The sequence below is a fragment of the Myodes glareolus genome, chromosome 9, assembly GCF_982192425.1.
Source record: "Myodes glareolus chromosome 9, mMyoGla1.1, whole genome shotgun sequence".
NCBI lineage: Eukaryota > Metazoa > Chordata > Mammalia > Rodentia > Cricetidae > Myodes > Myodes glareolus.
Window position 1 is genome coordinate 96,676,215 of NC_142034.1, and position 23,911 is coordinate 96,700,125.

The 23,911-nt window shown below is 49.2% G+C and overlaps 2 protein-coding genes across 2 annotated transcripts in view; one reads left to right on the top strand and one right to left on the bottom strand.

The window, feature by feature from the left end:
• Nucleotides 1–250: 250 nt before the first annotated feature.
• Dnase1 (deoxyribonuclease 1) lies at nt 251–3,209 on the top strand. The gene is made up of 9 exons (XM_048433059.2): nt 251–540; nt 710–857; nt 1,103–1,191; nt 1,354–1,437; nt 1,810–1,925; nt 2,214–2,326; nt 2,401–2,555; nt 2,740–2,836; nt 2,998–3,209. Exons 2-9 carry the CDS (start codon nt 711–713, stop codon nt 3,043–3,045), a joined length of 849 nt encoding a protein of 282 aa, XP_048289016.1. The 5' UTR covers nt 251–540; nt 710; the 3' UTR covers nt 3,046–3,209.
• The window catches only part of Trap1 (TNF receptor associated protein 1), a 35,073-nt gene continuing 14,322 nt past the window's right edge, over nt 3,161–23,911 (bottom strand). Inside the window, exons 5-18 of the mRNA XM_048433058.3 lie at nt 22,304–22,375; nt 20,788–20,948; nt 16,985–17,094; nt 16,502–16,575; nt 15,883–16,038; nt 14,883–15,003; nt 14,163–14,232; nt 10,827–10,974; nt 7,893–8,078; nt 7,457–7,595; nt 5,447–5,532; nt 4,822–4,967; nt 3,532–3,604; nt 3,161–3,406 (exon numbers count right to left, since the gene is read on the bottom strand). Coding sequence (XP_048289015.3) covers nt 3,305–3,406; nt 3,532–3,604; nt 4,822–4,967; nt 5,447–5,532; nt 7,457–7,595; nt 7,893–8,078; nt 10,827–10,974; nt 14,163–14,232; nt 14,883–15,003; nt 15,883–16,038; nt 16,502–16,575; nt 16,985–17,094; nt 20,788–20,948; nt 22,304–22,375 — 1,644 coding nt within the window. The 3' untranslated portion in view covers nt 3,161–3,304. The remainder of the gene's footprint in view (nt 3,407–3,531; nt 3,605–4,821; nt 4,968–5,446; nt 5,533–7,456; nt 7,596–7,892; nt 8,079–10,826; nt 10,975–14,162; nt 14,233–14,882; nt 15,004–15,882; nt 16,039–16,501; nt 16,576–16,984; nt 17,095–20,787; nt 20,949–22,303; nt 22,376–23,911) is intronic.

The following is a 23,911-nucleotide window of genomic DNA, read 5'->3' on the forward strand; positions in this document are numbered from 1 at the left end:
GTGGTGAAGACAGGATGGACAGAGGACACTATCAGACATTTTATAACCACGCACAAACATTATCAGACACTATTTTTACTGCAGCAAGGAGGCTCTATGTCTGTTGAAGTTAGCACGTGCTGTTGGCCTGCTCCGGGCCCCAGTGGGATGGCCACATAGGCAGCCCCATTGTTCTGTGCTCTTGGGTGAAGGGTACACATGTGCCCTGGGGAGGTCATAACTGCCTGAGCCTTTAAAACTGGCAGGGCAGGGCAGGCTGGCACTGCCTGAGCAGCGACCCGGAGAGGGAGCCGCTCTGCAATTGCACGCTGCTTTTTTTATTTAAAAGGAGAAATTAGTATCAGAATATTCCAGGTTTTTGGCAGAATTTTCACCATTTCTACAGGCATCTCTGTACCAGGCTTGGCCATCAGTGGAGCAAGCTCCCTCGTTCATCAGCCAGTCCTAGAGAGGACTCAGGGGCTCACCCCACCAGCAGAGCAGATCTGTTCCGTCTAGACAGTCACTCCAGAGTACACTGTACCCAGACCAGGCCTCCAGGTGAGTGAACGAGGAACCCAGGGTCTCTTCTGTGGTACCAGGTGCGGGGGTGAGGGGGAGGACTGAGGGCTCCCAGCTGGCGCTGGCACAGCATTACAACAGGGTGGCTTTGGAAGTTGAGGGTGGCAAGGTCACTGCTTCTTTGTCCTGACCACCTACAATCTCACAGGATGAGATGCACAGGGCTGATGGGGGTGTTGTTCACCCTGCTCAGCCTGCTGCAGCTGGCTGTGACTCTAAACATCGCAGCCTTCAACATCCGGTCTTTTGGAGACACAAAGATGTCTAATGCTACCATCTCTAGCTACATTGTGAAAGTAAGTTCAGGGTGGGCCATGCCCGAGAGCAGACAGACCCCCAGGGGAGGTGGTAGCTTTGCTAAGGGCCACAGAAGTCAGTGAACCTCAGGCCTTACCAGTCCCCGGGTTGTCAGCCCAGTTCACTGTCATACTGTCCATGGCTGGTAGATTTCTGACAAGAGTGTAAGCTACAGCCCTGGGCTGCTTGTGGCAGGACTGTCCACCTAGCCTGCCTTGCTAAGCTGTTGTGACCCTACCCCCAGATCCTGCGTCGCTATGACATCGTCCTTATCCAAGAGGTCAGAGACACCCACCTGGTGGCTGTTGGGAAGCTACTGGATGAGCTCAATCGGTGGGTGACAGTGCTGAGGTCCTGAGTGTGGGTATCACAACCACTTCTCGGGAAACAACCTCACTCCCTCACTCCCCTTGTGCTCCATGGATGGAACCTTGCTACCGGATTCCAGGAGGTTCCCTCTGTGGTCCCAAAGGACCTTTGGTTTCCTTTATCCAGGGACGTGCCTGACACCTATCGCTATGTGGTCAGTGACCCGCTGGGCCGCAACAGCTACAAGGAACAGTACCTTTTCTTGTACAGGTAAAGTCCTATGCTGTCAACACCGGAGAATACAAGCATGAAATGTAGATAGAACCCCCAAATCTGTACGGCAGAGGCTGAGGGTGGTCTAGAAAGCCCAGGGCACCCCCTTTAACTTGGGAGGCCCTTACAAAGTAGGGTAGCAATGTATATTACAGGACAAGAGCACAGGACCACGGGATAAGGCTAAGGCCGGGTGGGTATCTACTGTGGCGCCTCTCACAGCTTGTAACAGGACAAGAAAGACTTGGGTTAGCCGTGTGCCATGGTGAGTATACACCTAGCCTCTCCTGTTCCCAGGATAGGAGGTTTCTAGAAGGCTGGAGAGTGGCTCTCACCCCTGAACTCACCTTCTGCCTGGTCTTTCCTTAGGCCTGACCAGGTGTCTGTTCTAGACAGCTATTACTATGATGATGGCTGTGAGCCCTGTGGAAATGACACTTTCAGCCGAGAGCCAACCATTGTCAAGTTCCGTTCCCCGTTCACCAGTGAGTGTTGCTGCGCTCCACTTTCAGCCCTGCTCAGGCCAAGGGGAGTCACAACTTGAAGCTCTCATCCAGATGTCTAGAAGCCTGTGGCAGGGCTGCCCCCTTCCCCACCACTCCGGTGGGAGTGCCCTCAGGTCCCAGTACTCTTAATTTACATTTAATTATAAGGACATGGCCTCTGGAGACTGTCCCACAGCTGAGCCAGGTCTTGCTGAGGCCCAGTGTATCCTCAGGACAGTTACAGTCCAGGCTGGTCTCTGGAGCCATGTCTGTCTACTGTCTCCTCAGCGGTCAGAGAGTTTGCGATTGTGCCCTTGCACGCAGCCCCAGCAGATGCTGTGACTGAGATTGATGCCCTCTATGATGTTTACCTGGATGTCCGAAAAAAATGGGACTTAGAGGTGAGCCCATCCTAGGGACAGTGGGTTCTATTGGCCCTGACTGTCCCTGGACCAACAGCCATGTTTCCTGGTAGGACATCATGTTCATGGGCGATTTTAATGCTGGTTGCAGCTACGTAAGCTCCTCCCAATGGTCTTCCATCCGCCTTCGGACAAGCCGTCTCTTCCAGTGGCTGATCCCTGACAGTGCAGACACCACGGTCACATCCACACACTGTGCCTATGACAGGTAAGCAGCCAGCACGTGCTCGTCCAGGCTCAGAACCAGTGAATCTGCCAGTTCCTGCCAGTGCAGGGCCCTCTCTTAACGCTCCTGGGTGGACCAAGTTTGGACTCCAGGGCCAGGAAACCATTACCTAAGAGTCTATGTGGGACAAGAGGGTGAAGGAACCTTGTCCTCTGATGTCCTACAGGATCGTGGTGGCTGGAACTCAACTCCAGAGCGCTATTGTTCCCGACTCAGTTGCTCCCTTTGACTTCCAAGCAGCCTACAAACTTACCCAGAAGCTGGTATGTGTCCCTCCTTCACGTGGTTTGTGTTAGCCCGAGGCCAAGCAAGAGCTGGCTTTGGTGATTCCCGACATTGCTACTGTTTCCCACACGAGATGTGGGTGGAGGAGGGTTAGGTCATGCTCTGGCCTCATGCCCTCCCTGCCTCCCCACCTCTGCAGGCTGAAGCCATCAGTGACCATTACCCAGTGGAGGTGACACTCAAGTAAACCTGATGACATCAGGCAGTGCAGTAGGTGCTTCTGGTGGGGGAGACTGCACCTGTACAGCAGACATGTGCAGTACTCCAGCACTCTGTCTCAGAACAGACAGAAGCCTACCATATGGACTGCAATACTGTTTAATTGAGGTAAATAAAGCCGAACTTGAGCAATTGGTGGTAGTATTCGTGTATCAAGTCCTTCCTCCCCAGGCAGCTCCATCTGTCACTAAGACCTGGGTTGCACACTAGACCCAGACTCTGGGCTGTCAGTGTTTCTCCAGGGCCTTGACCAGAAGGTCGTTCAAGCGGCCTACCATGGGCCGGGGGTCATCGATCAGTCCTGCGGCTATCATGGCATTCTCATAGATCTGAAATGTAGGGATGGGAGAGAAAAATCAGGGTGGGGGTTCAAGTTCAGTCTGACCTACATGTGACCCCTAGGAAGAGAGCAGCTTCCTACCCCAAGCAGACAAAGAGAAACCGTCTTTCTCACCTGATCCACCAGCAGCTGGGCCAGCTCCGGCTCACGCTCTCTCAGCTGACTGAGCTTCTTTATTAGTGTGTGCCTGCATCATGGAAACCAAGAGGGAAACCAGCTCAAACTGAGCATCACTAACCAGAGCTGCTGCCACTATGTTATCATTATTAGAACACTAAAAACTACAATGTATCTCTCTCGCGCACGCACACACACACACACACACACACACACACACACGCATGCACGCGCGCGCGCGCACACACACACACACACACACACACCAGGATTCTAGACAACACCCAGATAACAATCACCATAAGAGTGTCAGTAGCACCAGACAGAGGTGGTGCAGCCTTTAATCCCAACAGTCGGGAGGCAGAGGTGATCAAGGCCAGTCTGGTCTACAGAGCGAGTTCCAGGGCAATAGGGGCTACATAGAGAAACGCTGTCTTGAAAAACAAAAAGAATCAAACTCTCAATTAACCCCAAAGTCTAAACTATAGAGCTTTTTAGAAAGAATTGATTCTGCAGAAACCTTAAAGCAGCTAAGATTTATAAATTACATTAAAATTAAGATCATACCACCAACAAAAGATACCTTAAGATAATAGCCATTAGAAACTAAAGCCAGGCATACTGGTGTACTCCTATAATGCCAGCACTCGGGAGGCAGAAGGGCTCTGTGAGTTAGAGGCCTGCCTGGTCTACACAGCAAGTTCCAGTCTGCCAAGGCTACATGGTGAGACCATCTCAAACAAACTAACTACAAAGGAACACTGAAGAAGAGAAGTAGCAGGCGGGAAGTCTGAGAAGACAGGTTCTATGGCAGGCCAAAAAATGTCAGGTGTTCACCCCATCACAGACCTGGGAATTCTGTGCACTGCCTGGACCACTGAAGACTATACAACCTAAAGAATGTGTTCATAGCTACCCTGCTCCCAACAGCTCTAAACTAGAAGTCACACAAATCTCTGTCCACACAGTGGACGTCCTCTGCCACACACACCAGGACCCGCCCCATAAAGTTAAAAAATGGCAACTTCCAAAAGTGGTTTTAAGGGTACAAAGATGGGGGAAAAAGACCAGCAATATTCTGTTTAAACTTCCAGTAAGCACCTTTTTAACTTTTTAACTCCAAGGGCCTTCTCTCGGAACCACCTTACAAGGCACAGGAGCTTTACACCCAGACTCTTAACTCCAAGGGCTTTCTCTCAGAAGTACATCCATACTTTCTACAATGCTCTCCTGACAAGAGACCCTATGCTCCCACGGTCTGTGGTGGGAGCTGGAGCCTGGGCGTACCTGGGGTTTATCTCCAGAGTAGGCTGGAGCAGTTGAGCGCGTTCCTCCTGGGTCTTGGCCAGCTGCTGCATGCGCAGGAAGTGTCGAGCAGCCCCCATCTCCAGCACCGTCACCATGGCAGGGTGGGTGTCCAGGCGGAAAGTCACCTGCAAGCAAGGCTCAGGATGAGGAAAAACCCAATAGTGAAGGGCCCAGGGTTGACAGGTTTGAAGTTACCCAGGCCACTAGGCAGAATGCAGACTGGCCCTCTGGTGGTCTGCTTCTGTATCAACTGCTCCAGTAATCTGCCCAGGCTGTGACGACAAAGATCACAGCTAGATGTCCAAAGGGATGGACTTGGCCTGGCTCTGATCCTTCGTCCCTCCTGTGCGAAGAGGCAGAGCCCAAGCTGCTCAAGGACCCTTGTGTTAGAGTGGGATCCTCAGGAGAGCAAGGTCAGGAGGCAAAGGAGGCTTTTCAGAAGCAGCCCCCCAAGGCCTAACCCCCACAGGGGTTTAGCGACAGTACAGACTGGCAGGTTTGAGAGAGGGACAGTGTCAGGTAAGATGAAGCCAGTGCCTAGTGGAGTCTCCATCTTGGCTCTGAGAAGACACTAAGTTCCACAGTAACTGCAGGGAGGCTTTACCTTCACGGTGGTGACACGAGACCCCAGTGCGTTTCTCATCCAAGCCATTAGCTCCTCTGTTTCCTTCTCGGACAAGCGCTCAGCAGCTGCACAAGAGAAGCGAGTGAGCCTCGGGACCACTAACCATTGTCTCAACCATGGTGACACGCACCTGTAATCCAGTACTCAGAGCAGTGAGGGAGGAGGATCACAGCAAACCTGGGCTACAAAATGAACTCCCATTTTAAAAAAGGTGGGGGGGGAGCTGGGTGGTGGTGGTGGTGCATGCCTTTAATCCCAGCACTCAGTGATGTGAGCCCACAAGATTACACAGTAAAAGCTGATGGACCATATAATTTGCAGGGCTTCAGGAACACTGGTCTCTTGGATTGCCACTGTCAATTCTGTAGAAATCTTGTGAATTCATGACGTTTCTCCCTTCCATAATATCCCAGCAGTATATAAATCATTCCTTAAACCTGACTTCTCCTGTACTGGCAACTGGATGACTTCCACTATGGGGCACAGGTGTAAAAGCATTCACTCAGCCAAACCCAAACCCTTTGTTCTAACAGTCAAATCTACATAAGCTAGTCCCCCACAATTATTATTATTATTATTATTATTATTATTATTATTATTATTATTATTATTATTATATACAGGGTTTCTCTGTGCAGCTTTGGAGCCTGTCCTAGAACTAGCTCTTGTAGACCAGGCTGGCCTAGAACTCACGGAGATTCGCCTTCCCTCTGTCTCCCGAGTGCTCGGATTAAGGGCATGCGCCATCACTGCCTGGCCTCCACAATTATTCTTATTGACAGGACTCATTGACAAGAAAGGAGCCCCAAGTAGGAGGCACTGAACAGAGAGACAGTATGTCTGCTCTCACCGACAAACAGCAGACTCAGGAAGGTGTAATCCACTGGTCTTTTGCTCTAACCTAACAAGCTATTAATATTCTGTATTTACCCGTCACCTTCGTTTCAACTAACATGATCATAGCCCAGGAAATTATCTGTTTATGCCTTTACCCCTAGAGATACAGGAAAAGGGTTTGAGTACTAAAGCAGCCCCAGAGAAAGAAACTCCTCACCTGGGCCCTTGCAGGCACTCTGCTGGGGCTGGACAACTCAGCTAGCTAGACTATTATGCAAATCAAGCACCTCTGCCTTCCTCCCAGGCCTGCTGGTTACTATGGTTACCAAGGCTGTGTTGTCAGCTGCTCAGGAAGGAGGCAGAGGTGCTCAGAAAGAGCAACAGCACTGATGCGTTTACTACAATTATTATTCACAAACTTCTAGATTAACTAGTTACACTTAAGAAATACAGTTAGTGCACAAAAACGTCTTAGAATTTTGTATTGATACTTAAAATAATCCTTGTGATATATGCTTGGGAGCTTCACAGCCACGCCCTTCCTGAGACATAGGTGCCTCCTTTACTTATTTGGTGATTCTGTGAAGCACGTGCTTGTTAACTGGAAGCCAGGCAGGATGGGTAGAGCAGTGACAGACAGCAAGGGACAGGAAAGGGAAACACGGAGTCTGGGAGAGAGCGCAGGAAGAATAAATGGGACATGATGAAGGACTTGTGTGAGCTAATTTATTTTATTTACCCTTGGATATCTTTAGCCAGTTTTTGCCTGCTATAGTGATCCTTCTGAATCCTGAGAGGTTTAGTGGGATTAACTCCAACATAAACCCCCAAAAAGTTGGGAGGCAGAGGCAGGCAGATCTCTGAGTTCAAGGCCAGCCTGGTCTACAGAGTGAGTTCCAGGTCAGGCTCCAAAGCTACACAGAGAAACCCTGTGTCAGGAAAAAACAAGGTGGTGGTGGTGGTGGTAGCAAAGCAATGCCTAGGCCCTGGATGTTTCCCAAGCAGCCTCCTGCATAGGCTGGTGAACCAGAATCCAAGTGAAAGAGAATGCTCTATGTTCATGGGCAGGTCAAGATGGCCCTGTGGGTCAAGAGACAGTCTTCTGCCCAACATTCACATGGGAACCATACCCCAGAGAGAGATGGGAGTCACCTGGAGATGTGTCCTCAAACTTTTCTTCCTTGTAGTGGTCAACGACGATGTCTGTCTCCACAGAGATCAGTTTCTTCTTGTCAAACTCCCGCAGGTGCAGCAGAGTGAGTTCATCAAACTGCTCGTAGCAGAAGAGCACCTGTGGGCATCCAAGCCTATCAACTCTCAGTACAGAGGAGACACCATGGACACGGGGCTCTGGGGCGCTGGGGCCTGGGCAAGAACTCACCAGAAGCTTCTGGCTGTCTTAGTGACAGATACACACATTATTCATCTACCTAACAACAGCCACATCACAGATGGGCACTGCCTACAGGCCCTCAAACACATTCAGTCCTTTTTTCCCATGCAGAATTGGGAGTTCAAGCTCTTTCCACAGAGCTCAGACCCCCTAAGATACCAACGTTGGCCCGGCAAAGGGCAGGAACCCACCCACCTCAGTGTGTTTCTGCTTCATGGCCTCGTAGTACGGTGAATGCTCAGCCAGGTGACGGTTAGGGGCACAGAGGTAATAGATGTTACGGGTGCCAGCCTGCATTCGGCTGGCATAGTCTGATAAACTGGTCAGCTGTCCAGCAGGCAGGGCTGAAGACTCATATCGTAGCAGCTTCGCGATGTCCTCCTGCATATACAGGGGTAAATCACAGCTTATCCCAGGGCCAAGATCTGAGCATCATCCCCAACTCTTGGTGAAGTCTGAAGTTTTCTGGCCCCCTGGCCTGTTCCCCAGACAATGGGGGAACTCCCGGTTTCAGACAGGCCCAGGAGTCCCACTGCAGACATATAGGACCTAGGTGGCTTAGGGCCTCCAGAAGAGCTGGATGAACCGTTTCTGGGTTGCCAGCCCCATTCATGACAGACACTGCTCTGGTGCCTAGTATCTTTTCTCTCTCCAGTGACAACTGGACACAGACAAAAATTCCACATTTCCCAGTCTCCTCAGACCCAGGAGTGTTTGTGGGACCTCTTCTTGAGTATATAGCAGAGAGAAGGGCCTTTAGAAAACAGGACAGAGATATGACCCATGCAGCCCATCCTGGCTGTGCAGAAAAAGAACAGCAGCAAGGTGTCCTGGAGCTACCAGCGTGGAAGCTATCTTATCTAAACCACTGTCACCTCTGACCATCCCAGCACAAAAACCTGGGGAAAGGATATGAAGAACAACTGGGGCAGATCCAAATGAATGTGCTATATGCTGTGCCTTGGACACAAAGGAGACCGAAGCAGACAGAGACAAAAGTTTTCAGATCTGCCAAAACAAGGCACATCTGGCTCTTACTGTACACAAATACACCTAGTGAAAATGTGTACTGAGCATCTGAAAAAGGCCCTGGCCCAACAAATGCTATTACATGCTGTTAGCTAAAGGTTCTCAGATCAGAAGCTGGAGAAGGCCAGTGGTTACAGGAGCTCGCTGCACAGTCTTTAGGAGGGCTGGAATTTAGACCCCAGCTCCAAGTTGGGGCTTTCTGGCTTCCAACCAAGCCGAGAAAATGTAAGTTTTGAGTTTAGGGACATAGAATGCCATAAAAAGGTCTAGATGGGAAGTGACAGAGGGCCACCCAACACTCTGGCCTTCACGGGTGTATTGCATACCTATGTGCACATACACAGATGCAGACATAAATGAATAAATCTTGAAAACTGAGATGGATGAGAGTGATGTATCATACACTGGATCATAGATCATAAGTGCTCCCAAGGGCTCATGAGCTGGGTGCCCTAAGCAGCAGTTCACTGTTGAGGCAGAGATCTGACTGGATCCACAAGGGCTCTGGCATACTGATGAGTTCTAATAGGAGGTGTTGGGGGGGTACGACTTAGGACCAGGGTCTAGTTGGTAGAATCATTGGGGGTGTTTCCTTTAAGAGTGTGTTTGTCCACAGCCCCTTCCTGTCACCACATGCTCCTTAATGCCTCATCAAAGCCCCCAAATATCAAAGGCAAAGGGTCACTGAGTGAAAATAAACCTTCCCTTCTTCAAGCTGATGATCTCAGGTCTTTGCCACAGTGACAGACAAGTAACAAATGGAGATGGTGAGTGGACTAGCACTGCTCAGACGTGTCGACAGTCTGGGGAGCTCAGAGAAAAGCCACGGAGCCAGCCTGGCACCTGCACACCATGAGCTACATACGGCCTTTATGCCAGTGCCACTGATGGATTCTACAGCACGAAAGAAGACTTGACAGTCTTTCTTCAGTAAGAAACATCCCAAGCCGTTTAGGAACAAATGAACCATTTTTAAGCAATTAGCTCTATAATTAGCTACATTCCTGGCCCCGGTAGTGGTAGTGTGAAAGACTTTACCAAGAATACAGCGACTACTTGCTAGGTTTTCTGTCAACTTGACACAAGTTACAGTCATTTGGAAAGGACTTCCAGCTGAGAAAAAGCCTCCATATGAGTGGCCTACAGCCAAGTCTGTGGGGCATTTTCTTCACTAACGATTGATGTGAGAGGGCCCAGGCACTGCGGGGTGGTGCCAACCATGGGCAAGTGGTCCTGGCAAATTGAGCCAGGTGTTGATGACACATGCCTTAAATCCAAGCACTTGGGAAGCAGAGGCAGGTGGATCTCTGTGAGTATGAGGTCAGTCTGATCTACAGAGTGAGTTCCAGGATAGCCATGGCCACACAGAGAAACCCTGTCTCAAAAAAAAGCTGCTGGGGCCATGGTGTCAAGAGACAAGAGGCTGGGCTTTACAGCTAAGAGCATAATGCCTATGGCACAAGGGTCTGTGAGGCTCATCCTGACAGTCACCTTGACTGGACTGAGCCACGCATGCCTAGGCAAAGCGTACCTCTGGGAGTCTGGGACAGCACGACCAACCTCTTAACCTAGCGCCAAGGGACTCCAGCAGCTCTGTACAGATCTCAGCTCTCTGTTCCTTTAGTTTCCCTTTACTAACAAAGCCCTAGGAAAATCAATAGCTAGGGCTGTTACACAAAAAACCTTGTCTTGACCAACCAAAAACCAACCAAAGAAAACCCTCTTTGGTTTGAAAATTTGAAGGAGCCACAATTAACTGAAGGGAATCACTTCCTCTGAGTGTGAATGGCACCATCCCACAGATTGGGGGTCCAGGTAAAAATAAGAGGAAAAAAAAAAGAGATAGTCAGAAAGCACAGGAATTCTCTGTCTGGACTCCAGCCACATCCTCCCCTCCACACCCAAGGGAAACAGAGAAATCTGCCCTTGAGTTGCCTTTATCAGGTATCCGGTCAGTCACTTGAGCAGTAAAGGACACCTGCTACGCCCATCAGGAGACCCAGGAGCTCAGTGTTTCAACTGCTGGCTCCTGGCAGCAGAGGGCTTGTCTTCCTCTGTAATAGGGACGAGGCTGACAGCGAGGACCGGAAGTCAGCCTACCTTGACGTCTTGTTCTGCAGTAGTCACGATGCCCTCCCTCATGAACAAGCCGTAATCTTCAAAGAACTTGGCATATTTTTCAGAATCTTTTTTACTCTGGTCAAGGAAGAACTTGATCAATCTCTGCTGTAGAACATTCCGGAGTTTCCTACAGAACAGAAGTTACTGACTGTGAACAGGGTTTTCTGTGTATTACCAGGGTCATAGGGGTGTGAGAAAGGCGCAAACCACCAGAGCCCGAAGGAGCAGGCACAGCAGCACACCTGGAGCCAAATGGAAACTACAGCACCAAAGGGACCCTGTGCTGCCCACAAAGGAGAAGCTCATTGTGCCCTGGAGGAAGATGGCAGTACAAACTTCAAGAGGACAACCAGCAGTGGACATCTTGAGGCGTCTACCCTGGGCACCAGCAGATAAAGAACATGACTATTTAACTATGAAAAGACTCAGGGTTTGCTGAAGCCACCTATCTCTATCTATGCTAGCAGCAGGAAGAGATGTCTGAGTTAGAAAACAGAGCCACGGTGGCGTATGCCTTTTATCCCAGCACTCAGGAAGCAGAGGCAGGAGGGTCTGGGTGAGTGCAAGGCCAGCCTGGGCTACAAAGTGAATCCTAGGACAGCCAGAGTTGTAACACAGAGCTGTAATACCCTGTCTTAAAAAACCAAAACCAAAACCAAACCAACATCCCCTCCACCCGCCCCCACAAAAAAAAAAAATCTAGGAAAAGGTTACGGCACAAATGCACAGTACTATGCACACTTACACCACAGAGGTCCTCATATTTAGGTAAGTACTGTCTGCATTATACACTTATAACCTGGAATATACTGAGTAGATTACACACACACTGTAACTTGGCAAAGTTACAACATGATTCTCTAACGGACATTTTTACTGTATTATCACATAAAGGCCGAAAGCAGTTTTATTAATGGTGTCAGGGTCAAGTGTACAGGAGTGGGCTTTAGTGAATGAAGGACGGTCACTGTCTTAGTTAGGTTCTCTGAGGCTGTGATCAAAACAGAGCCATGACCCGCAGCGTCTGGTGTGCCTGGGCCAGCACAAAGGCAGTTCCAAACCAGAATAGTGTAGGACAGGAATAGGTCATTCCCTGACTAAAACGGGTAAACAGTCTACAGTCCAGACAAGTGGCAAATATTTTTAAATATTATTGAATACCATAGAAAGGGTTGCCTAGCATGTATGAATCCTTCAGTTCAATCCTAACACCAATTTTAAAAGATCATAAGTAAGTGAAATATTGAAAATTTGCTGAAGATTACACCTACATTCTTCTAAATAAGAAAGTGCCCCAAATTTGGGGAAGTAGCTCAGTGGTAGAATCCTTGCCTGGCAATAACCAGTGCTGCAAAAACAAAAGCAGAAGAAAAAAACAAAACAAACAAACCCCTAAAACAATACTAATGTATGTGTATAAACTCACGTTTCTACCACTTCATGCAACACCCACCGAGAGACAGCATGGTCATCAAACGAAGAGAGGCCTGGAAGACATCCCATTCTTTACCTCAGTGTCCAACAGAGCACCACTAATCAAGGACAAGTCAAAAATCCTGCCCCATCCACAGGAACAGCCTCTTTCTTCCCTGGGAGCGTCACACATTTCCAAATGCACGGCCACTCCACAGAATGTGTGGCCTGATGGGGAGAGCAGTGAACTGAGACTTTCCTCTGGGCTCGACATGACCCTTGCCACCAGAAGCAAAGCAGTGGTCTGCAGTCTTGGCAGTGTAGAAACAGAACCATACGACAAACAGCTTCCCCCGGTGTGGTTACTGTCCTTTCCCAGGAGAGAGGGGTTCACAAAACCTTCTCAGGACAGAAACCAACCCTCTCTTAAGATTTCAATCATTCTGCTGCCACAGCCACACAGTCTTAGAAATGCTGAAGTAGACTTGGTACAGCTACCTGTGAGGTAACCCCAATCTTCCCCACAAAGCAGAACCCAACAGTCTTTATTTTCGCTGCTGGTTTCCTCTCTATTCTGTTTTTTATGTCTCCCAGGAGACAGCAACATCACAAAACCTATATGCTCACAACCTGAGGGGTAAAAACTGTAGCCCAGTGGGGCTTGAGGACAATGACTGACCAAAGCCAATTGCTGCTACTGAAGTTTTACTGGGTAGAAAGACGTCTCTGCAGGTTGGTGACACCCCAATCAACATCCCGAGGAAAATAGCATCAAGAAGACGACTCCATCTCAGAGGGTCCAGAGCAGACATGTTTTTAGCCTACTCCCCGACTCGGGAAGATTCTGAGTCCTTTAACATTCTGGCTAAGGCGGCCACTTCTGTACAGGGTGAGCTCAGTCCGACTACCCAGCAGGAAGGAGGCACTGGCTGCACACCCCTCTGTCACTTAGGCACCAAAGGAGAGGCTGCCTCAGCACCTAACACAGCTGCACAGCTGCTCAGTCGGACTGGGGACACTGATGCACAGCCACCTCACCTCCAGGATTCTGAGAGCTGTCTCCACATAAGCAGCAGGTCTGACTTCCTAGTTTAAGAAGAGCTTCCCAGCCCCAATTCAGCTCTATGCTTGTTCTATGGTCACCCCTGCCTCATCCAACTCTGAGACACAGTGTCTAGAATCTCTCTAACTGTGGCCATACCTGGGCAGGTTTGGGGCGGGGGACAACAATGGGCCACAGCTGGCACCAGTAACTCTTCAAAAACAGTCCACAGCCCTCTTCATTAGTGGAGGGCAAGGCAGCAGTGCATTTCCCACCCCCTAGGAGCTCCTGAATATCGAGAGCTTGGGCCTACACATGTACCACCAGCAATGGGAAAGCACCATCAAGGGGCCCGCAGCTGCCCTGCACTATTGGCAAGCATTCTGCAGTCTGGAGTTAGCAGCATCAGAGTGGGCAGAGAAAAGGATCAAATTCTTTCTTTATTCATTTTATACATTTTATATTTAATGGGAAAAGTCACTTGTGTTCCACCCTAAGAGCCTGGATACGCAGTTGTTGCAAGTGCTTTGCAAAACATTCCTTGGAGCGCCTGTAACTAAAGGGGACAAGCTGAGATGCTGGTTAATACAGCCCAGCCTGGCCCTGGCATAGCTCCACTACTTCTAGGCTCAACCTCAGCAGTTACCCAGCCAATCCTAAATTCTTCCTGACCAGGATGATTTGTTCAACAGTAGACCTTAGAGGTCAGGACACTTAAGAAGGTCATGGAGGGATCCTGCTCTCAGGCTTCTCTCTGCCCTCTGTTCTTGGCTTCTGGAAGCTACACCCAGGGCAGAGGGCAGAACCAAGTAAAGGACAGTCCTCATGAGAATGCCATGCCAGTTGCCGGCTAGGCTTACCGGATGAGCGTGCTCTCCTGCAGGAGCTCTCGGCTGAGGTTCAGGGGAATGTCCTCACTGTCCACCACACCTGAGGAGACAGGGAACATTAGAACCCCTGCACAAATGGGACCTCAACCATTACCTGAGCTCTCACATTCTGAACTGGCCTCCCCTTATGTGTGCCATGGGTGGTAAGAGGGGGAGGAACAGTAAGGGAGCATTGCTTCTCAGTCCTGCCCATGGGTGGTGGGCAGGACAACATTCCCAGGGTATAACCATCTTAGGGCAATAGGACTGGCCTGTGCTGTGGTGGTGCCTTTGGGGTACACAGCAAACACATTCAGTTTCAAAGTACTAACTAAGCTAGTGTGTAATCTCAGAATTTGGGAGACAGGCCTGGGCTACATGTAAGACTGTCTCAAACGACACAGTTTCTAACTGTATCATGGACAGGGTTGGTCTTTGTGCTGTAAATGTGAATGCTCAACTCTGTACTGTACTATAATCTCAGGTCAAGCATAACTCAGGCATAAATCTGAAATTCAAACCAAATGTCTAAACATGAACGAACTCTGCTGACTTGATCAGCCAGGACAATCCAGCTGTTCCCCAGAGGTGCCGAGTCCCACTGGGTGAGGATGGTCTGAGAGACAGCAGATGCAAACGCAGTGAGAAGCACGAGGACAGGGGACCCCTTGGCCACTGTCCACACCAGAGCTTGGGTGGCAGCAACAGTACCTCGAACAAAGCGCAGCCACTTGGGCAGGATGTCTGTGGCCTTGGTCTGGATGAGGACCTTGCGGCTATAAAGTGCCACGCTGGAGCCCAGCTCTCTGCTCACGTCAAACATGGATGGTTTCTGGAAGAAAGGAAAAATATGACCAGGTGCTAACAGCAGAATCATCAGGTAAAGGAAGGTAGGGTTGAGGACAGCATGGCCGAGAGCCAAGCCCTCCCTGGGCCACACAGACGAGCCCCTCATGTGTCAGTTCTGCTAGCACCCGTGAGTGCTCTGGAGGGATGGGCACCTCCTCCAGCTGCACCAAGCAAGGACACCAAACAAGTCTTATATGTCCACAAACAGTCACATGTTACCAGGAGTCAGAACCAGAAAACCATAGCCTCCACGCCAAAGTCAGTATGAGTTTCCCCACCACCATGGCAAGATGGGGCCTGGCCGTGGTTTTTACATTTTTGAAATGGTTGTGGAAAAACAGGACTATCTCCTGACACATGAAGACACACAGTGGGAATTTGGACATTACAGGCCCCGTGGCCTGCAGCCTCACTGGCCACCCTCCTAGAGCTCCCCACTCTACCTCAGCATTGGCTGCAACTGCAGTGTAGCTGATCTAGGAAGCCCCAGTGAGCTAAGACTTAGCATTTCTGCTAATCCATGGATATCAACGGTCTTGCTTAAAAATCTCACTCACAGTTTAGGGAGGGCCCAGTCCTTTTCCAGACAGCAAAATAAATGGAAATCTGCCAGGGCCCACTGAGGGAGGGCCGGGGAGTAGAACTCACCTAGGCTTCTGCACTGTGGACTTGGCAGAGCTGCTGTTGCAAAGCAGCGGGGTAGAGGGAAGCAGAGCAGCAGTAGCCTGCAGAAGCCTCAAGCCCTGCACCACAATGGCAAATACATGCAGTTCTATATATGCAGCAATTCTGAGGGAACCCCCTGGATGTTCTGAGTTAGTTCTGGACCCAGGGCTATGCTGTGAACAGTCAAACATCTCACCGTCTCTGGCACATAGAAGATGCTGCTGATGTTGAGTGGTGCGTCCGTCTTATAGTGCAAAGTGAAACGGGGTTTGTCATAAGCCTGAGCAATGTAACGGTAGAATTCCTCATGCTGCAACTCGCTGATGTCCTTTGGGTCCATCATCCAGATGGCCTGAAGATTGATATCAAAGGGGAGGTGTCATGTCCAAAACATGCTTCTCAATGATTGCAGGGGCCTGGGATGAGACCCATACACAGGCCACAGGAATCAGGAAACCCCCACGCTGCTGCAGGCTTAGGTGACATAAGGAATAAGATACAAAAGACTCTGGAGCAAGAGCCCCTCCCTGTGACAACAGGCTGGGAAGAACTAAGACAGCAGGGGGCCAGGCATGAGGATGTTCAGCAGAGACAAGAGGTAAGTCTAAAACCAGCTGTATAACACAACTGCCACTCAACAAGTGGGGGAGGAGCACTTGGTGACATGTGACTTACACCTCAAGGAAAACTGTCTGTACCCCTAGCTCTCATCTCTCCTGTGCATCTAAGCAATGTCCCTTTCACTCATCTCCCTCGACATCCCTGAGGAGGGTTTCTGCAGCTGCCTGAGCCTCACAGGCAGCCCAGGGTCTCACCTGCAAGGTGTTAATCCGCCTTCCATTAAGGTACAAGGGGAAGCTGACAAAGTTACTGTACTTTGTCACCACATCTGCAGGAGAAAGGCACACAGTGAGGACCAACAGCCTCCAGGAAGGTCACCATGGGAACAGGAGGCCACCTGGTGGCAAAGGATCTGCTCAGCACCATCAAGAGCTCTTGGTGAGTCAAACAGTGGCTGGAAGTACTCATCTCTCCTCAGCTCTCGGAAGGCTTAGAAGACTCTGCCCAGAGAGTGGGAGAGTCATAGATCTCAGGACATGACAGACTTTCAACCCCAGCAGGAAATGACAGAGGGTTACATAGCCCTGCCATCAAGATTCCTGAAATAGGGCTGGTGAGAACTCGTTTTCCACAGACGTGGCATCTGAGTAGGAAGCTGAGTCCTCTCCTGATCCATCCACACTGTGCCCATGCCCCTCACCCAGGCATGTCTGCCTTGCAGGCCTGGCTGTCCTTACCTTGCACCCGGGACTCGCTAGCGAAATCCTTGCAGTCCGACTTGAGGTGGATGATTATTTTGGTCCCAGGTCTAACTCCTGAAGCTTCGGCAATTTCAAACACGCCAGAACTAAAACACACAGAAGAGAAAGATCAGCTCCACAGCTAGCTGTGGATCACATCCTGTGTGGCAGACCCAATCACTCCCTAATATTCAAAAGTGGAACACATACTAGATTGTGGAAGAAAAGCAAAGACCGCCCCATTCAGCCCTTGTTTTTCTTTAAACAGAATCTTGCTAAGCTGCCCAAGCTGGACTCAAACTCACAACCCTCCTGCCATGCTGGGATTACAGATCTGCACCACCACATCTAGCTCTCTAGCTTCTGACTCTGGCAAAATAAAATCTCTATGTTAGTGAACAGACATTAGGGACAAGGGCAGCTGCAAATTGGTACAGGGTGTGAGTACTGGGACTCCTCAGTCACACTCTCATCCTTTATGACAACCTCCTTGGCATGGGACTGAAGAGTAGGCCTAGCTTAGCTCCACATCAGCACAGGATGCTGGGGAAGGGGCTGATTCCATGTGACTTACGACTAGTAATGGCAAGGGGACCCCCAAGGTGAGCAGAAACAATTTCAGAAGTGCAAGTGGAAGGAATATCCTCTGCTCTGCCCCTGACCTTTCCCTGCCAACACTGTGTAGTATCCACTGTGAACTGCTCTCAGGAAATCTGCTGAAATACAGACTAAAGAAGGGTGTGTGCAGTCAGCTTCCTGACTGGGAGCGTGAAGATGCATTCAAAAATATCTAACTCAGGGCAGCCCATTTTAGAGACCCTGCAGGGAAGTCCCATTCCACTTCTCAATAAAACCTTGCTAGTCTGCCCTTAAAAATACAAACAGGGCTTGAGAGGCTGCTCTTTCAGAGGCCATGAGTTATATTCCCAGTAACCACATGATAGCTCACAATCTTTTGTAATGAGATCTGGTGCCTTCTTCTGGTGTGCAGGAAGAACACTACACACAATAAATAAATAAATATTAAAAAAAGACAACCAAACAAATGTGCAAACAACAAAAACCTATGTGACCCAGGAAGAGAAATGCAAAATGTCTTCTGTTTTCTCTCCTTTATGGATGTTAGCTTTGACTCTTCAGTGTGTGCTCATTTTAGAATACACATAGGTTAGGGAATTAGTAAAGAGCCACAGGTGGGATGATTTCAAAAGAGGGAAGACAGAACACAGTGGCATAAAGGGTTAAATGGGAAGAGGGTTGGAAGTATACGGTAGGGGAGGGAGTATAGAAAGGAATAATTAACGCTAGGGACATTTCAAAAAAGTCCTATGGAAATCCACTACTGATGCTTCCTAAAATATCCATATACACATATGCAAAAAGAATTAAAATGCATTTACCCTATATTGAGCCAACCATGCCCCTTAATTCACAGGATAACAAAATGCCCAGTGCCAGGAACAGGTTACCTCTTCTGGAGTTGTTAGCTAGTAAGGATCCATAGACTCCCCATCCCCAACATTACAGGTTACTGCCAATGCTCTTAGTTACCCTTCAATGTTTACATTAAGACCTTACTGCTGAAGACACCTTACAATGAATGAGTCATAGACCATGAGAAATCAAGCAGGTACCCAATTGGAAGCTTCATCCCTACTGGCTGGCTTTCACAGTACTGGAAAGTGCTGTGCACACTACCAAGGAAAAAAAGGAATTACCACTCTTAATCAGCTGTGAACCCTGCAAGCTGCAACAATGACTACACTGGCAAGAAAGGCCAACGGGCACAATAGTGTCATGAATGTCATGAGAAGAACCAAGTACTGTCTGATCAGACTTGAGGCCTGTTCCACAAGTGAAGCCCTTACCTAGCAAATGAACAGGAAGAACCTGTGGCCAGGCAGGTCAGAGGCCCTAGGGAAGAACTGAGCACTACTACTCTGCTAAATGGACACAGTGTTAAGCTGACTTCTAATAACCTATAGCTTTACCCACAGATAGAGCTGCTGCCAATCCTTACCACAAAAGCTTTTGTTCATAATATGTGGTGGTTTCAATGAGATTGGCTCCCACAGGCTCATGTTTGAATACGTGGTCCCCAGTTGGTGGAACTGTTTGGGAAAGATTAGCAAGTGTGGCTTTGTTGGTATCATTGAGGCAGGTTTGGAGGCTTCAAAAGACTTGCACCACTCCCAACATGCCCTCTCTGCCTCCTGCTTGTGGAGCATGATGTGAGCTCTTAGTTATTCCTGCCACCATGCCTCTGCTCCACTATCATGGACTTTAACTCTCAAGCCATCAGCCCAAGTACAAGCTTTCTTTTATACACTGCCTTGGTTGTGGTGTTTGTCACAGCGATAGAACTCAGGAGAGCCCTTCCTGCTGAGGCTCAGGGGTCACTGTGACGAGGGATGGAAAGACTGCAGAGCCAGCTACACATATGAATTCACAGTAGATGAGACAACACGCACAAGACTGACCAAAGCTCGAGCCAGACAAACTCCCAGCGTGGGGCAGGGAGGTGGGCACTAGCTAAGGAGCTATTTGCAATTGAGAGCTGCTCAGAAAGGGAAAACCACTTTTAAGGTCATCTTGCAGGTAGACCCCTATGAAGGCATCTAAGAATATATATGAGCATCACAAGTTGAATTGGATGCATTAAAAAAAAATGGGAACACAAAGTTGGATGGGTTGGGGACAGGGGGTAGGTCTGGGAGGTGTGGGTGACTATGACCAAAACGCATTGTAGGAAATTCTCAAAGACTCAGAAATTAAGATTGGAAAAATGGAAGTAAGTTTCAGTTTGGTTGAGGTACCACTCTCTTCAAAAGCAGTCTGAATTTGTTTCAACTTATCACCTTGTCAGACATCACCCCAAAATGTATATGGAAGAAGAAAACTATCTGAGAGCACACTGCCCTTGCCAGACAGAAGAGGGTGATAGGTCAGTCATGTCTTGGGAAAGGCCCCACACAGACTTACCCCCCACCCCCGACCAACGAGCTGGGTAGGTGACTGTGTCAAGATTAGAAAGCAGGCCGGGCAGTGGTGGCACACGCCTTTAATCCCAGCACTCGGGAAGCAGAATCCCTGTGAGTTCGAGGCCAGCCTGGTTTTTACAAGAGCGAGTTCCAGGACAACTAGGACTGCTACACAGGGAAACCCTGCCTCGAAAAACTTAGAAAAAAAGAAAGAAAGAAAGAAAGAAAGAAAGAAAGAAAGAAAGAAAGGAAGGAAGGAAGGAAGGAAGGAAGAAAGAAAGAAAAAAAGAAAGAAAGAAAAAGAGAAAAAAAGGTAGGTTAGAAAGCATAAATGTCAGTAGGAAAGGGGTCTCCCACAGCACCAAGGCCAGGGAAAGCTAGCTGCATAGCTGCAGGCAAGGGCACCAGAGGAAGGCCTGTTCTTTCAGCCAAACCCAAACAGGACAGCACCACTGAACCCAGTAACCCATGCCCAAGGCCACTTGGCTTCCCAAAGCAGAAAAGTCAGGCTTCATGGAAACAGCCCACAAACTGTACAATTGCATCCTAAGAACTTCTAACTCTTGTTGGATGCAGCAGGGCACATCTGTGATCACTCAGGAGCTAAGGCAAGAGGACTGTGGTGGGTTCAAGGACAACTTTAGCTACATAAGGCACTCCAGGACAACTTGTGCTAAATAAATATAAAGATCCTGTCTCAACACCAAGTCAACTCTGCAAACTCCTAGGGAATCTCTAGTTTGCATGCCAGATTACATTAGACCGAGTGCCATGAGGGAAAGGGACATTGCCTATGTGAGGGGGCTCCTTCTTACTTACCCATCTGAAAGCCACTGGTAACCTGGGCTGTCTGGGACCGCAGAGCGGGAATAGACCTCAACTTTGTCGGCCACCATGAACGCTGAATAGAAACCCACTCCAAACTGGCCAATGATCTTGCTGCTGGTCTCTGCCTGGTTCTGTAGTGCTTCAAGGAAGGCCTGTGGTAGCAAAGACTGCTCAGAGAGGCTGATCCCATCTGTGCTGTGCCCAGCACGGTCGTCTAGCATATGCCAAAAGCAAGTACTTAGCAAGCACACTGATATCTTCTCTACCTCCCTACATTCTCATAAAAGACCAGGTCAACAAAAGCTGGAACAAGCTGCCCAAAGCCATCCAGCTGGCCCAGACAGGGACAGTACTGTACTCTATTTACACTGCTTGTTGTCAACAACTTCAGGTCCTATCAGACGAGGAAAAAGGAAACTTGACCTTGTGGGTCAGCAGGTCGAGGAGCTGCTACAGTTGTCTTGTGTGTCATGTCTCCTGGCCTCTATACCTTGTGAGAAACAGTACAAACTATCCCTTAGTGCCCTGAGATATAGTTCCAGGACCAGGGTAGGGGACAAGATCCATGGATGCTAAGTATCTTCTCTAAAGGGGTTTCTATATAACCTACACTCTCTGCCCCCATACTGAAGACTACCGCGGCTTACAGCACCCAGAGTATAAATAGCCAGAGCATATTGTACTTTCACATTGGGGTCCCATAGACATAGAGGATGAACACATGCTTCTGCACTCCACTCCAGGACTTGACTGGCTATTCTCACATTGTGACTGTCCACTGCTCTGGCCTAAGCTGGCTGCCTAGAACATCCTGCAAAGATCTGTTCTCCGCACACACGCAACACGGCAGCTCCCAGCACATCTGGCTAGTGCGATCAATGAGTCGACTCTACATCTCATTTTGTTTTAATTCATTCAAAACCAGCATGTGCAGCTCACAGCTTGTCTCTGAGATAGTGCAAACTACCTTATACAAAAACCCACAAGCACCTTCGTGGGTAGAAATCACAGCACAGAAAAGTATTAAAGCAGAAATTCTCATGAGACTTAGTTTCTTATTAATGGTGCCATTTATGCAGCAAAAACATACAGAAAACCATGCAGGATGCAGAGGGCCATGCAGCCCTTTGGCCTCTGCTGAGCACCCCAGGACAGAGACATCCTGCCTTCCCAGCACAGCTTCCATCACACTGGGAATAAAATGACTACTTACAGCTGTCCTTAGAACCACTGCACGTGCAGGCAGGGTGGCCCAAGGTCATTCTTAAAAGCAATGCTGCTTGGGAGAAATGGCTACCTCTGTTGACTGTCTGGGTCAGACCTTGTAGCTCAGGGGGTGGTTGAGGGCTAACTCAAAGACAAGCATCATGCAATGGAACGGCTCCTCCTGGACTTGGACAGGCAGGCTTCAGAGTGTTCACTCACTGTGCTGCAGCTCTGCTGAACTTCTCTATGGTCCCACAGTGCCCACTGTGGGTGGAGGGACAATGCTCTAGGCTATACCTACCTTTGACCCTGATCTGGCAATTGTGCCCAGGTTGGACACCAGCTCCTCCTGTGTCATCCCAATGCCAGTGTCCTGAAGAGAGAGATACTGTTACACACAGTCCCTGTGTAGCTAAGACAAAGCACACGTACAGAACCAGGAATACTGATAGTCTCAGTGACACTGGCTAGGCAGGGCTGATGACGCATACTACAAGCTCATCAGAAAGTCCAGTAGTAGCTGGGTGTTGGTGGCGCACACCTTTAATCCTAGCATTTGGGAGGCAGAGGCAGGAGGATCTCTGTGAGTTCGAGATCAGTCTGGTCTACAGAGTGAGCACCAGGACAGGATCTAATGCTACACAGAGAAACCCTGTCTCTAAAAAAACCAAAAGAAAAAAAGGAAAAAAAAAAAGAAAGTCCAATCCTGTCAGTTCACAGTATCGGATATCAGAGGGGTCAGAGGTCACAGAAAACACCCAGGCCAGGGTGCAGCAGCAGTTTAGTCATTTTTGGAGGGCCTGGGTTTCCTTCTCAGTTCCAGGAAACAAACACCCGGCCACACCCAGGCCAGGCTCTAATCCATCCTCCAGTGGCTCTTCTGACCCAGTTGATTACAACTGTGGGGTCCTGTGCAAAGTGAGGGTCCTCTGGGGGCAGTTTAACCCTCCAAGTAGGAAGGAAATCCTGCAGCTCCCCGGCCGGTGCGTTCCTGGATAGCCGCAACTTTCACGTGGGCCACAGGTCTTTCTCTCCTGCAGCAGGCCTCTGCTAAACTCTGTTCCCCCAAGGGATAATGTTAGTATGTGGGCATTTGGAGGTGAGTAGGTCACAAGAACTCTTACACACCAGATCAGTGCCAATAAAAACAATACTAATAAATGTAAAAGGCCCGTGAGTCAGATGTGATGATGAACTTGCAAGGATGAGGCAGGATTGCTGCATGTCTGAGGCCAGCCTGGGCTACATGGTGAGCTCCAACCAGCTGCAGCTACAGAAGTTACAGAATGCTTGTCTGATAAGCTCAAGGTCGGGTTTTACCTCTGGGATCACGCACATAGACCTAAACCAAGCTCGCACTCCAAAAAGAGGCCTGAGGAGAGGCCTACGAGCCTAGACAGCTACTAGCACGGTGACTTAGGGTTACTGCTGCTGTGATGAACACCACGACCAAAAGGAACTTGGAGAGAAACGGATTTCCTTCCCTCACAGTTCCATAGCACAGTTCATCATCAAAAGCCATGAGGGCTCTTTCAGATGACTCTAGCCTGTGTCAAGTTGACATAAAGCTAGCACGACACAGAAAGATGTGTGATGTGCTAGTGCCGGGGTCATGGGCTACCCAGTGTCCAGACCATGACGGTGCTCTCTACTGTTCATAAATTATCAGAAGATTGCATTCTGAGCAGACAGACTCAGGCCGCTGCATCTGTGAAAAGCCAAGGTCTTGGCCATTACAGGTCTCTTCCTTCAAAGTCCCGCCACACCCTACTTGACCGCCTCACTTTTCCACCACAAAACAACTGCTTTCCACCATCCTCACTGCTGCCCACCACATGACTGAAGAGTTCTCTAGACACCAGTGCTTCCTCAACTGAGAAAGTGAGAAAAGCACAGCCAGACGCAAAAA